The 15,224-nt window shown below is 36.6% G+C and overlaps 1 protein-coding gene across 1 annotated transcript; it reads left to right on the forward strand.

Moving 5' to 3' along the window:
• Positions 1–208: 208 nt before the first annotated feature.
• Positions 209–8,403, forward strand: LOC126718020 (NADH dehydrogenase [ubiquinone] 1 alpha subcomplex subunit 2). Its single transcript, XM_050420043.1, has 3 exons — positions 209–421; positions 520–626; positions 8,071–8,403. Exons 1-3 carry the CDS (start codon positions 336–338, stop codon positions 8,172–8,174), a joined length of 297 nt encoding a protein of 98 aa, XP_050276000.1. The 5' UTR covers positions 209–335; the 3' UTR covers positions 8,175–8,403.
• Positions 8,404–15,224: the final 6,821 nt, after the last annotated feature.

The following is a 15,224-nucleotide window of genomic DNA, read 5'->3' on the forward strand; positions in this document are numbered from 1 at the left end:
CATTAAAAAAAACACACACACACTCACACACTCAAGGAAGAGGGGATTAAGGTTTAGCACAAAACGAACCACAACTTCACTATAATTCACCAAGACTTTTTCTTTTTTAAATGGTATAATTTGGATTTTGTTTATTTAAATTTAGTGGGGTTTGGGTTTTGATGGGCTTATAACACATTTGCATATGAATAGATTAAAGCAGAGTTGGGCTTTATGGAAAAAGCGCTTCAGGCCATTGAACCTTCGTGGGCCAAAGTTGTTCCATTCCTTAAACTTGGTCGTGTGGCACTGCCAAGAGAGTAGAGACTGAGCTACGATCGGAAGAGAGAGAGAGAATGGCGTGGAGGGGACAACTATCTCGGAATCTGAAGGAGCTTCGGATCCTACTATGTCAAACCTCTCCAGCAAGCTCATCCACTAGGTTCTTCATTTCTTCCCTTTTATTTTTTCAAATAAAGATTTATATTATAGCATTAAAAGCAAAGTCTAATCCATTCTAGAAATTTGGATTGTAAAAAGAGCATTCGTGGAGAAGAACTACAAGGAGCTGAAGACACTGAACCCCAAACTCCCAATCTTGATCCGCGAAAGCCGTGGGATCGAGCCCCAGTTATGGGCTAGATATGGTATCTTTCTTTGCTCTCTCATTTCTTTTCATATCTTGACGATTTTTGAGATTTTCATGTCTCCTTTCTTGTGTGTTATTTTTTTATCAGACTAATTAGAATTATAAAAATTTCAATCTTGGATATGTATAAAGTGTTATCTAATCCAATGGTCAGGACTCGGATTGCCACATTTTCCACAAAAAAATTTTAAATCCCCCCACATTTATCTCATATATATATATATATATATATTCAATTCAATAGTTACAACGGTGGAGGGGGGATTTGAACCTAGATGTCCCAATTGGAAAAACGAGGAGATGAAAGTTGAGCTACAAGGCTTTTGGCAATATTCATAAATTTATGTTATTCCGTATTAGTATGCTTTAATGTTCCTTCACATATCAAAGGAATGTACTCTTTAACCCACTTTTATCAAAGGATAGGGCAATGTTCATTTGCAGCTGCTCCCCATTGGGATTATAGTCACTGACATAGTGACATTGCATTTAATACCTTTACAGGGTTATGGGATTTTCTTTTTCCCCTTCTGTTTATGTTTGCCACTTCTTTTAAGGATATTACACAAAAAGGTCCAAAGTTTATACCCTGTTTCATATTAAGTCATAGGTTTAAAATTTTGTCAATTTAAGTCCCAAACTTATGAGATTTTTTCAATTTGAAGCCTCTTCCTTCTCTGTTACTTGTTTCTATTATTGTGAGCAGCACAAACAGAGGAAAACAGGAAACCATTCAGAAAACTTTGTGTTTCAACTAGGTAACTAACCTTGATTTTTTTGGCATAGAATATTCATTTCACATACTCTAAGCGAAACTCTCTCTCTACCATCTCTGTTCAATGGCTGTCAACTTGATTTATGAACAAGCTCCTGGAGAAACACAAAGTTTAATCAATGGTTTCCTGCCCTTCTTTGCTCTGCTATCATAACGGAATGGATTGAGGCTTCAAATTGAAATGATTTCATTAATTTGGGACCTAATATGAATAAAGTACAAACTCTGGGCTTTTTTATGTAATTTCCCTTTTTTACTTTCTTCCCCTTGTTATTTGTCGGATGACCAAAGAATGGTAGAGAATTGGATGTAAATTTATTTATCTTACTCAATACTTGATATATTAATCTCCATTGATTTTTTTAAGTAATTCTGTTTAATGTGTTCATTTTATTTTTAACGCGTTCAGTGATTCCATATGATATGTTTTTGATAAGTAATAAGTTTATTGATATCAAAAAGGGAAACACCCTAGTACACAGGGAGTGTACAAGGGGTCAAACAGTCAAGAACAAAAATTACAAGAATTTAGGAAATCAAGAAAAGATAAAAATGATTGGTTCCGCAAAGCAGCCAACCAATCCATTAAAGTTCTAAAGAAAAATAGCTTCAAGTTTGATATGGATCTCTCCTTATCTTCAAAGAACCTACTATTTTTCTCCCTCCAAAGACACCACAAATAAGCAATGGGGAACAATCAACGATATATACCCATTTTGAAGACGACCAAATCTGTCTTATCAACATGCTAGAAGCCCCACTACAGATTGCGGCATAACCCAGCTCACTCCAAACAAACCGAACACCATAGCCCACAGATCCATTGCAACCAGACAATGAAGAAAAAGATGATCAACCGATTCACCATTACACTTGCACATGTAGCACCAATCCAATATCCAAACCTTCCTTTTTCGTAAATTGTCAATCGTTAAGCACTTCCCTAAAGCAGCAGTCCAAACAAAGAAAGTTACTCGAGAAGGAATCTTCTGTTTCCAAATACTTTTCCAAGGAAAGCAATAGTCATTAGAGCCCACTAAGAGACTATAATAATCCTTAACCGAAGCACATCTTATCCTCACCAAACCCTTTCACCGAAGCACCATATATGGTATCCATGAAATTGGCCCGTGCCTCTAATTCCTGAGCATGCACACCCCTAAAGAAACTTACATCCCAAAACGGGACGCCATTATCAAACTTCATAAGCTCAGCCACACTAACCTCCTTGTCTCGGCAAAATCTAAACAATTCAAGATAGCTGACTGCAAGAGATGTCTCATCACACCAACAGTCTTGCCAAAATTTCACCCTAGACCCATCCCCAATATCATATAGAATGTGGCGAGAAAAAGAAGGCTATCCCCGACTAAAATTTTTCCACAAGCCAACACCATATGGACCATTAACAGGCCTAGTACACTAGCCACCCCATTCATAGCCATATTTCACCTCTATCACTTGCCTCCAAAGAGCAGCCCTCTCCATCCCAAATCTCCATAGCCACTTCCCAAGCGAAGTTTCATTAAAAAATCTTACCTTCCTTATCCCCAAGCCACCCGAAGCAATTGGAGTGCAGACAGTAGCGCATTTAACAAAATGGAATTTTGGTTCATCTCCAATGCCACCCCATAAGAAATTCCTTTGAAGTTTCTCAATTCGGTTAGCCATAGCTGTAAGAATAGGAAATAAAGATAGAAAATAAGTGGGTAAATTAGATAGAGTGCTTTTAATTAAAGGGACTCTACCTCCCTTGGATAAGTACACACGTTTCCATCTTGCTAATCTCCGTTCTATCTTCTCCAGAATTGGATTCCATATTGTCTTATCCTTGAATTTTCCTCCCAAAGGAAGACCCAAATACTTCATTGGAAGAGTAGCTTGTTTACAGCCAAGTACATTCAACAATAACTCCAAATTATGCACCCTACCAACAAGAACCAACTTTGACTTGCCCAAATTTATCTTTAGACTAGAGATTGCCTCAAACCGAATGAGGATCATACGGAGAAACAAAACCTGATCCAGATCAACATCACAAAAAATTAAAGTGTCGTCTGCAAAGAGAAGACGAGACACCGCCAAAGATCTTCCCTCTAAATGACCAACACCAAAGCCTGACATGTGACCATCATGGACAACTTTATCCAATATTCTCCCATGGGCTTCTATAATCAGGACAAATAGCAAAGGAGAAAATGGTTCACCTTGTCTTAACCCCCTAGAACTTTCAAAAAACCCACAAGGAGAGCCATTTATCAGAATAGAGAAGCAAACTGTAGATATACAAAAGAAAATCCACTGCCGCCATTTAGCAGAGAACCCACCCCGTTCTAGTAATTGCATAAGAAATTCCTAGTGTACATGATCAAAGGCCTTCTCAACATCTAATTTGCAAAGTAGTCCTGGCAAATCAGTTTTCAATCTACTGTCAAGGCATTCATTGGCAATAAGTACAAGGTCAAGAATCTGCCTATTTCTCACAAAAGCATTCTGTGAAGCTGAAATTATATCTTCCATGACTGTGCAAAGTCTGGTGGCTAAGACCTTAGCAATGATTTTATAAACCCCCCCAACAAGACTAATGGGGCGAAAATCCCCGACTTCAATTGCTGCATTCTTTTTAGGGATGAGAGTGATGAATGTTGCATTCAAACTCTTCTCAAACTGACCTTTAGCAAAAAAAAATGATGAAAAACAGCCATAAAATCAGGTTTGAGAATCCCCCAGCAAGCTTGGAAGAAAGCCATTGGAAACCCGTCTGGTCCTGGCGGTTTATCACCATTAATATTCTGTATGACCTCAAAAATTTTTGCCTCCTCAAAGGGTCTATCTAGCCAATTTGCTTTATCACCAGATATCCTTGGAAAAACCAAGACTTCTGGAAATGGTTGATCAACATTTTGCTCAGAGTATAAATTCATAAAAATTCATAAAGAATTGAGTAATACAATTAGCAATCATACCTTGATCGGAAGACAAGATTCCATCAACCATAAGGCTCTCAATACCGTCATTTCTTCTATTGGAATTAGCCATTCTATGGAAAAAAATTAGTATTTGCATCCCTTTCCCTCAAATGTAGCACCCTAGACTTTTGCCTCCAACTAATCTCTTTTAAAAGAGCGAGCTTTTCAATATTGGTATGGATGCTTGTTCAAACTTTTCCTCAGCTGTTAAAGGATGAGTCTCCTCTCTAACATCCAAATCACTCAATTTGTTTTAGAGTTTTTGTTTCTTAAAAGTGACATTGCCAAACTCCGCTTCGTTCCACTTTTTTAGATCCAACTTTAAAGCTGCCAACTTCTTAGCTAGTATAAAACTAGGATTACCTTGGAACAAATAAGATGCCTACCAAACCTTCACTTTACCAACAAAATTCTCCACCCTCAACCACATATTTTCAAAACGAAAAGGAGTTCTGTCTCTCCGATGACTCCCCCCCTCCAACAGAATTGGGAAATGGTCTGAAAGTACTCTGGATAGCCTTTTTTGGGAAAAAGGAATGAAGTGATCTGCCAAGAGCAGAGAGAAAAGAAACCGATCTATTCTAGAAACGGAGGAAGTATTGGACCATGTATAAAGGCCCTCTTCCATAGGTATATCTATCAGCCCATGGAGAGAGATAAAATCAGAAAATCCATACATAGCCCGAGTATAACTTGCAGCCCCTAATCTTTCCGGTGGAAGTGGATTATATTGAAGTCACCTCCTAGACACCATGGTAAATCCCACCAACTAATCAGCCTTGTTAGCTCCTCCCACATTTTCTTATGCCTCTTGTTCAAGTTTGGCACATATAAACCTGTAAAAGCCCACTCAAATTGATCACCAACATTTTTAAATTTGCATGAAACAAAAAAATTGCCCCACTGCTACCTCCACTTTTTCCACCACCCTTCGATCCCACATCAGAATGATACCTCCAGAAGCACCTTCAGAACCCAGGTACAGCCAATCTATATATGGACAACTCCATATACCTCGAACAGTTTCTCTAGTAATCCATTCGAGTTTATTCTCTTGCAAACATACAATATCAGGTCTCTAGGTACGCAACAAATTACGAATCTGAAGCCTCTTCTCAACCACATTCAATCCTCTGACATTCCAGGAAAGTATCTTCAGATTCATTTAGAAACAAATAGAGCCTACTCCTTATTAATACCACTACGCCTAGTTGAAGTAGAACCATAATTAATCGAATTGAATAGACCCTTCAACTCTCTTATACCTTTCACTCCTGAACACTTTGAGTCACGTGCTTTTTTTTCCAAGGCAGCCCTATGGCGTAATTCAACCTCAACAGCTAACAAAAAATTGGTGGCTTGATTTTCCAAACCTTTTAAGGACGTGCCTAGGAAGTTATCAAACCCGTTGAATCTACTTTGGAACCACTCAGAGTAAGATTCTTTCCTCACTAGACTCTCCACACCCACAACTTCCTTTCCTTCCATGGCCAAGGGTAGAGAAAAGGCCAGTGGTTCCACTGCTAGAGGTGACAAAACCCCTTCATTAGGTAGCTTAGCAGCCTCCGAATAGTTGTCCGAAACCCAATCCTCCACAAGTACTTCATCCCCATCAAACTGAGTTGATGACACCTCCAAAGAGTCTAAAGACTTCAGTGGAACCAAGGCCAACTGATTTTGCTCTTCCAAAACCTCTATGACTTCACTCGGTGGCAGAGAAATCTGAATCAGAATCGCCACTCTCCTTCCATCTCACAATTCAAGCACCCACTGCTCTGAATTCCCCCATTTCTTGATAACATTGTCGGAATGTTCCTGAAGTATCAATTGGATGTCTCGCTGCAAGTTATCTTCACCATCGGAGGTGGTTGCTGACTCATCGGCCTCATCAGAGCCAAGAGTCTTAGTATTGGCCCCGTTGGAGCCAAGAAACTCCATATTGACATCATCGGAGAGCTTCATCGACTAGGCTAGCATCAAAGAGCTACAAAGATCAGCTTGAGGAAGCTTCGGCTCGGCAACCACTGCATCGCAACTTTTAGTACCTTGCTCAGAACTCGTCGAGACCAAAGGCAAAGAGATCCCTGGGTTTTGGGTCTCGCCAGATGGAAAAGAAAAAGGGTGGGTTTGTTTTGGTTTGGGCCGCTAGACTAACATGGGCTTGGGGATAGATGTGTGGAGTTTGGGCTTTGGTTTGAAGGGAGCTGTAGGCTTAATAATGTTTTTCAAACTTTTTTCCTTGGGCTTTACAATTCTGCCCACTTCCTGGACTTTGGACCACTTAACTTCCCACCCACCATCCAGCCCACGATCCAATCTCATGTAGCGTTAACTGAGATTCAGTGCCACTGCCAATGATATCTTTAATCTCAAACATAAATTTATCCTCAGACATCGCTTTTTCCTTCCCAGCATTCAAATCGCGAGTATCATGTCTAAGATTGCCTAGTTTGATTTGTTTGAATTTTGAAAATTTGGCATTAATTGCTTTCCTTTCTTGCTGCCACCACCATCTCTCCGATCACCCTCCGCCATTGCCAACAGTGAAGATTTGGACTTCTCCACTGTTGGTTTCAGGACAGATTGTGGCTGTTTGATGGCTAGCGTCTCAGGAGCAATGGCTTTCTGTAGATGAAATTCAAACCCTCTCCACCCACTACCCAATTTAACTTCTGGCACCATGATAAAGCCTTTCCGACAGCCATGGATAAGTTCCGAGATCATAAAAAAACTGCCATTTGCATTGGAACCTAGTTGCAGAATAAATATTTATCACTTCTATGAAGGTTCGTGCAAAATTACCAGTAGTTACATTGGACATGAGATACTCCACAATAGCTAGCAAACGCTTTGCAGTCTCTTTGCCCATGAAAACTGATCGGAGAGACTCCCGATTTCTCTCAAAAATGCGTAACATATAATAAGTATCTCCCTCCTCAACAGAGAATTCAAAAGTCTTGGACTTGACGAGAAAGAAAATGGAACCTCCCATAACAACAGAGTAAAAACCACAAATTTTGTGACTAATCCGAGGTAGCCAGGCCTCTCACACACACACAATAGGTCAAATTAATGGAAATGGTTATGTTTAGGAAGAAAACATCAATAGGTTGCTTGTGCCCCCCTTTTTTTGATAAGAAACTTGATTAATGAAAGAGGGTTTCCAAAAGTAAATGCAACAATGAAGGAAAAAGAAGGATGGATGATTGATAGCTATTTGACCTACTATGTGGTTACATGGTTGAAGTTCATATTTTGACTGATTTTAGTTGGTCCGTTAATTTGGTCAGGAACATCAGTACATGTAATATGTGGCAACTGTTAAGTAGAAGATTATCAATGTTTGACATTGAATAGGCTATCTTCTCTTCCTAAAAGATGCAAAACTGTTTACCATACAAGCTTCCTACAAGATGTACATAAATAACACATGGAGATATGGTTTGAGCTTATTAATATGTGAAGAGAGTAACTTACTACTTACTAGTGTGGCTAATTTGCAATTGTGATACTATTGATGGAAACCTGATCTTGCATCTACGTTTATTGACATTCATCTATATAACATTTCCACTCCCATCAGTTGTTACTTGATAAGACACGTATGTTCAGTATCCTCCATCGGTCTTGTGGCCCTGTGCTTTGAACTTGAATTCTATGCATTGGTTTCTTCTATTTACCTTGTGTTTATCATACAGACATGGGTGTCGAGAGGAGTGTTCGTTTGGAAGGCTTGTCTGAGGCACAGATTTTGAAGGCACTTGAAGACCTAGGAAAAGTAGGGGCATCTCTTAAAGCCTGATAGGTCTGCTATTGGACCATTTGCAATCCAATAAATTATCACAATGGGAAAATCTTCCCAGAGACCTTTTTTGTTCAATCATTCCATTGTGTCTTTTCTTTAAAATATTAATTTCAGTACTATGTATCTTTGTTTTGTAGTTTGATGAGTTCATGTATTAGCACCTTCCATTTACACCAATATACCTCATGGCCAATGTTTGGCTGCAAACAGTGAGTTCATTTCAGAATTGGACCTCTGCTTTGGTATTGTTTTTTACCTGTTTGTGGTTAAAGGTGATTACCTAGCAAACTGGTAAATTATAAACCCTAACTCCAATGTGCAATCTTGAGGGTTTTTAAATGCCTGTCTTATATTGTCATTAAAAAGATGGATATAAAATTTCCCTGGGGGAAAAACTTAAAAAGGGTACAATTGATTGCGTTCATTTCTCATAAAGTAGTACTGTGGAAGTCATTGGTTATAGAAATGTAAAAAGAAAAGAGGAAAACTAGCAAAGGGTTATGTGTTTATTTTAAAAGCCAAAATGGCAAAATATCCCTTTCATCCAAAAGTTCCAGTAAAATGCCCATGTTTTAAAACTATTTAGGGATATGCTCATTTTTTTAAACTTAATTTTAAAAAAATCGAGTTTCAATGAAAAACTCGATTCACCCAAAATCGAGTAGCTTGCAAAAGCTTACATGGAACTCAAGTTCCATGTAAGTTTTTGCCTATAACTCGATTTTAGGAGAATCGAGTTTTTCATTGAAACTCTATTTTTAGAAAATTGAGTTTAAAACAGAAGTATATCTGTAAATAGTTTTAGAACATGAGCATTTTGCTACTTGTTTTGGGTGAAACGGGTATTTTGCCATTTTAGCTTTACTCTAAATATTTCAAATGACTTTTAAGACCAATTTAGTGTCTACAATCTTAAGATTCAATTTAGAGTGATCTGATACGGTTGAGTACAGTTAAATACAATATAAGAACAATTGAGTTTGTCTATGGAGGCCATGAATTGGGTTGGAAAGACCTAGGCTCTAAACAAAATAGTTATTGAACCCAGTTACTTTGGTGTCCAGAAGGGGACAAGTAGAATTGGTTAGGATTACAGTCTCTCCGCTGCACTAACATAGCCTCACTCTCCTGCATTTTCTGTGGAACTCAAGACTGCATTGCTGGGCAAGAACAAACTAATGTGTTCAGCCTTATGGAGCCTTTCTCCTCCAATGACGAGCTTACAGTCTCTATCTGAATGCCTCTTTCCCTGTCAATGAGATTATGCCAGTAGGCAGGGGAGGAGGTCAAGCTAATGAATGAGGGCCTCCGTGACCAAGTGGCATCCTCCCAGAGGAGATACTGCTTTCCCTCACACATATTTTTTTTTCTCTTATACATGTATGACGGAAATTTGTTGGGGAGTGTACATTGGCTCCTTTATTCTTTGCTCCCAAAGAATGGCTGTACTTCCTCTGACTTCATGGAATGTGACGTGTGGTTAAATCGTCGAGAATGACCAAATGATTGAGCTCTGTTCCTGTCTCTGTAAGCATCACTCTCTTCTTTTAATTTTTAATCCTTTATTCACATCTTTTTTTTTAATAACTCTCTGCTTTTCCCTTGCTTGTCACTCACTTAGATTCAGTTATATTTCATTGAGTTACCCTTTCATTACTTTTAGAGCTGTACAATGTTATACCAACTTTTCATGACTTGTTTAACTCAGTTTCAATTATTATTGATTCTTGATAATAATTAATGGTGCCACCCAAACCTAATCTTCCTATGTAATTTTACTCGTTTAGAAGCATAAGAGTAAATCTTTCATGTACATCATTTCTAGAGGAGATGAATTTTGGTTAATCATCATTGACCTTGTTGTACATAGACACATCTTTGAAACTAAAGATAAATATCGAATTATCTTTGGTGTGAACCTCATATTTATCATTCAAGTTAGCCTTCTTCCCATTCATTGCAAGGCAATGTATGTCCATTTTTGATTTAGTTAACCTTCGTTTACCTTTTCTTTTTAATTGGTCAATGTTTTCATTGTCTTGGAGTGGGTAGCATTCAGAGTGGTTTGACTATGAGGTTCTACAAATGAAAATTGATGACATACTATGCATCTCGAATCCAAGCATGCATGATTGCATGCAAAGTTGTGACTAGGATTTATTTGGGGTGCAACTATATCTTGTATAATTGATATATCTGTGGTAACCAGGTTAATCCTTAGGAAATTGCTAGCAATGCTTTGCTCTATTATATAATAAATCAAATGCTATGAAAGTTGGGGGAGGGGTAGAAGGGAACCTAGATCATATTATTTGTAATAACCAAATACTATGTTGATGTTAAACACTTTATCTACAGTTGAATACTTGTCATAATATAATTGGCTGGACGGGCCAATAACAAGTTGCAGAAATTTCCTGGGAGTAAAAATATAGTGTAGGGTTGGTCTTCACTCTTCAAGGATATGATTGATTAATGCATTTTGGAAAGACCGGTTTGGATTAGTCCAATGGCATTCTGCTATGGGTATATTTAATATGAGATTGTTTCATGCAATCGCTGTTTTAGATACGCTGTTGATAATATTCAGGCTGTTTGGTTGCCTCGGAATTCGTTTTACAGAAAATCAATTCCGGTGTTTGGTTCGTTTAAACATTTTACGGAAAATGCTTTCCATTTTACGGAAAATCAAGCTTTGCAACCAAAATAGAAAAAACAAGAGAAGAGAAAATTTGATTAACCATTCCACTACATCAAATGGGAAAGTAAGAGTAATCCAATTCAACCCAATTCCACACTCACATTTTCCCACCAGCTAAACAGGCCCACAAAAGAAACAAAACCCAGAAAAAAAAATTCATCAAATTCGATCAAATTGAGAGAAGAAGGAAGAGAGAGAGGCAACTGGATTCGATCTAGAGGCGAGATTGTGCGGTGGAGGCGAAGGCAAGATCGTGCGGCGGAGGCGAGATCGAGCGGCATTGGAGTCGATCTTTGCTTGATTGGTGCGGTGCGATCAGCGCGGTGCTGCGATCGACGAGACCAGTGCGATCTGGTGTGATCGGTGCGGTGCTGCGATCGACGAGACCGGTGCGATCAGCGCTCTCTCTCTCTCTCTCTCTCTCTCTTTTTGCACGTGAGTCCGGAAATGGTTTGAAGTGAAAATTTTGACTGAAACCAATTTTCGGGTCAAAGCCATTACGGTCAACTGAAAAAATTTTCCGGAAAATTTATTTTCCATGCGCAACCAAACACCCGCATTTATGGAAAAACATTTCCGGAAGTAATTTGAAGCAAAAACAAACACAACCTTAGTCTCTCTTCTTTCTTGAGGATATAGGCCAACTAGCATTGTGTGGTGTTTGTTAACGTTAAGGTAGAATATTTATTTGCATTCAAATACTGCGACTGCTAATCCTCCCTTTGAGTTTTTGAAGTCTGCATTTCTTTCCAATTAAAGGCCAGTGGAATACCAGAGTCAATACCACACTAGTTGAAGGCCATGAAAAGTAAAGGATCCAAAGGTAAGCTTTGAAATGCAAGTTGATGTGTTGGAACTTTTTCTGTGATTGGTATAACTGTATTCCATGAGAAATCACAGGGAATTAAAGCAATTTTATATGAGCTGTTGCTCTCTCTGCCGACCTGGCAATGTTATCTTCTTTAAATCATATTCAGTCTATTATCAATATCAACCATACACATTCCATCATGTCTTCTTTCCTCCGTGTATTCTATACCTTCTATTTTGTTAGTTGTTTCCGCAGGAAATCTTTTTTTTTTTTTTTTTTGTATGGAATAAATTCTTGCCTATTCTTATATAACATCATGAGCAATTTCCTTTCCAGATCAGTCAACACACACACATACACACACTAGTGTCTAGGCCTCGCTGGTTGGTAGTCAGCAATGGCATCAATTTAACATTTACTTTGTTATTAATATTGGGGAATTTTCTATTTTAGTCGGTAGCATATTGCTTTACTGAGAAGAGAGACTAACAACCATTGTCATTTTTGCTTTACTTAAAAGTCACCAACACTCAATTGTCATTGCAGGGGAAGAATAAATGGCCACTATATTGTAATGGAGCTAGTGAAAGATAGGTGTTTTCTTTACATAAAATTTCCCATATGTTTTTGGTGACTGACCACCTTTTTCTAACTAAATTAACCCAGATTATAGTCTTAATCGCCACTTTGGACAACTTTATGTATTAAAAGTGATCATTCAGCAAAAAAAAAAAAAAAAAAAAAAAATAATAATAATAATAAAAATCAGCAGAAAAAGGACTAAAAGTGATGATATCATCTCCTCCCTCTAAACTCTCGTGTTGGGTGTACTTTCGGCATGGAACCTAACTTCTTGAGGATTCTTCCATTGTTTTTTACGCATCAAGAAGCACCAAGCTAACTACTCTGTTCCCTTGATAAACAAGATCAGCATTTATTATATTAGCAAAGATAAATTTAGGTCAGAATTATGTACGTGTCCATTAGTGGATTAGAGAATGGCAGTGTCGTCACCACGTTTACCAAAAGAAGAGTAGCGTGTGAATAGTGGTGCAGGTACATTACACAAGTTTGGTAAGCTGTTTTAAGAATTATGGACACCAATATTTTTTTTTCTTAGATGTTCACTTAACAACAGCAATATAAATGGTCCTGACCTTTTTTTTTTTGCCTGTCTTCTTCACTGGATGGGACAAAGAAATCTAAGATATTTTACACAATTATTTAGAATACCTCCTTTCAGCTGTCTTGGTCCAATTCTCTCTCGTGTTGGCTTTGGTGAACGAAACCCCCCTCCCCCTCCAAAAAAAAAGGAATCATATCGATTTGCAAGTAAATAAATCATTCACACTTAAGAGTGTCAAATCAAAATTAGTAATTGCATAATTTTTTATACTTTAAATCATTATTGAAATTATCTTGTAATCCCGTGTGTATATATATATATATATATATATAACAAGACGCATAATATAATTCATATATATATATATATTTTAAATACTATTAATAGTCATTTTTATATTTTATTAACTCTTTAAAAAATTTTGTAAGGATATTATTAAGTATAAAATGTAAATTGTCCATTTCTTTTTTTATTGCGAAGCACTTTTTTTTTTTTTACTATGATTTATTTATTTTAGACTCTTTAGTTTTTGTATTTAATAACTCACTTGATTTTAAAAATAAGAAATAAAACTCTTTAAAAATAAATAATTTAAGACACATGACGCAAAATTGAAATTTTAATTTAGAACTCTAATTTGAGTTTCTTTCAGATTCACTTATTATTTATTCTAACGAGTGCCCTTAGGGCACTCATTAATAATCCATTTTAGGAAAGTTTTGATACCACTTTTATGGGAAATGAAAAAAACTGTCAAAATATTAATTACTTTTTTTTTTTTTTCATTTTCCATAAAAATTTTCTTTAAATAGATTATTAATCAATGTCTTAAGGACACTCGTTAGCATTTTCCTATTATATATATATATATATATATAGATAGATAGATAGATAGATATAACAGGTCATTAGAAAACCTGGGTACCAACTCACCTACATGGGCGGTTGTGGGTGAAAAAATAGTTTTAATGCATCAATAACAAGTTGGCGCATAAGCTTTTGTGAATTTGGGTGTGACTTTGGATGCCTCAGTCCTTCCATTGTCTTGTTATGGCGTCTTTGTTTTTTCATTTACATTGTTTTGTATTTTTCTTGATGTGGTCGCAAAAGTTTAGAACTTCAAAGCAAACAGACATACTCAAAAGTGCCAAAAATCTGTCCTCTTTATCCACATGGACGATTTAAGATTGTTTTTTAACTTTATTATTGATTTTGGTCAAAAGATTCGAAAATACCCGAATCCACTAAACGGCATCATTTTTGATGGTGAAGAATTAATAAATCTGGCAGTAACATACGATCTTTTATGTGCACAATAGTGAATTACGGTCCTCAGTTCTCGATTCACAAATGACAAGATAAGATGTGATATCAGATATGTCAAATTTTCATATATACCCAGCAGGGCCAAGAGTGGGCATAGATTGTAGGCCAGATATGATCTTTATTATGTGCACAGCCACTCTTCTTTTAGGTATGAGAGTGAGGTGATATTCACGCAATCGAGACATAGAAATATAGAATAAGCTTTCCTACGCAACACCATATAGCCGTAAAGTCGTAAACCACTTAATTCGAATATCATGTGTCCATTATAAAATTCTCTCTCATTGAGTTTCACTGTCAACTTAATACGTGTGGACAATGTATCACATAAATTTATGAATTTTCTTGTTCATTTATTCCCGATTGATTACAAAGGGAGTTTATTTTTTTAATTACTTTGGCCGGCATTATTCGACTTTACAAAAGTCTGATTTCACTACTGTATCTGCATGTCAAATTCAATATCTACGATTTCAGAAAGGCACTTACTAATATTACACTCACACGATAAATCTATGACAAGTTAGAGGAGTTGAATTTCATAAATCAATGAATATAGAATAGAACTAATAAATAGAGAATAATTAAAAGGGTTAATACAGTAGTTGGGTATGCCATTTTGTGTTGTTTTAGCCTTTTAGGTGAATAAGCAATTGCACGTGTATTAAATTATATAAGTGGGTTTCAATTAACTCATCTGGTAAAGTTTTTAATAGTTGAATAAGAGATCTAGAATTCAATCCCCGCCTACACCAAAAATCGAATGGTGTTTTAGTCTAATAATAAAAGAGTAATTATCAAGAGCAGACACTATTGATTGAAACTCTTTTAAAAAAAAATACATAATTTATTAAATCATTTATACAATTGATATGATTATTAAATTAATCATATGACTATAGCTTAATGGTCATTTGACTAAAAGTATATGTGGTTATTCTTTTTCTTAGAATATATATTTTTTTTAAAGAAATATGACTTTTGAGTTGCCAACTAATGAGTTAGAAAAACCTTCGTTCAAACTGGTTTGGAAGAAAATGCTATTCATCTTTTTTTTTTTTTTTTTTTTTTTTTTTTTTTTTT

The sequence above is a fragment of the Quercus robur genome, chromosome 3 (genome assembly GCF_932294415.1).
Source record: "Quercus robur chromosome 3, dhQueRobu3.1, whole genome shotgun sequence".
Classification (NCBI taxonomy): Eukaryota; Viridiplantae; Streptophyta; class Magnoliopsida; order Fagales; family Fagaceae; genus Quercus; species Quercus robur.

What these genes read in the sequence shown, in the direction of transcription:
- LOC126718020 (XM_050420043.1), top strand. Translation starts at nt 336, where the DNA reads ATGGCGTGGAGGGGACAACTATCTCGGAATCTGAAGGAGCTTCGGATC. An exon ending in CCAGCAAGCTCATCCACTAG is followed by an intron (nt 422 to 519) that starts GTTCTTCATTTC and finishes GATTGTAAAAAG; the next exon opens with AGCATTCGTGGAGAAGAACT. An exon ending in CCAGTTATGGGCTAGATATG is followed by an intron (nt 627 to 8,070) that starts GTATCTTTCTTT and finishes TTTATCATACAG; the next exon opens with ACATGGGTGTCGAGAGGAGT.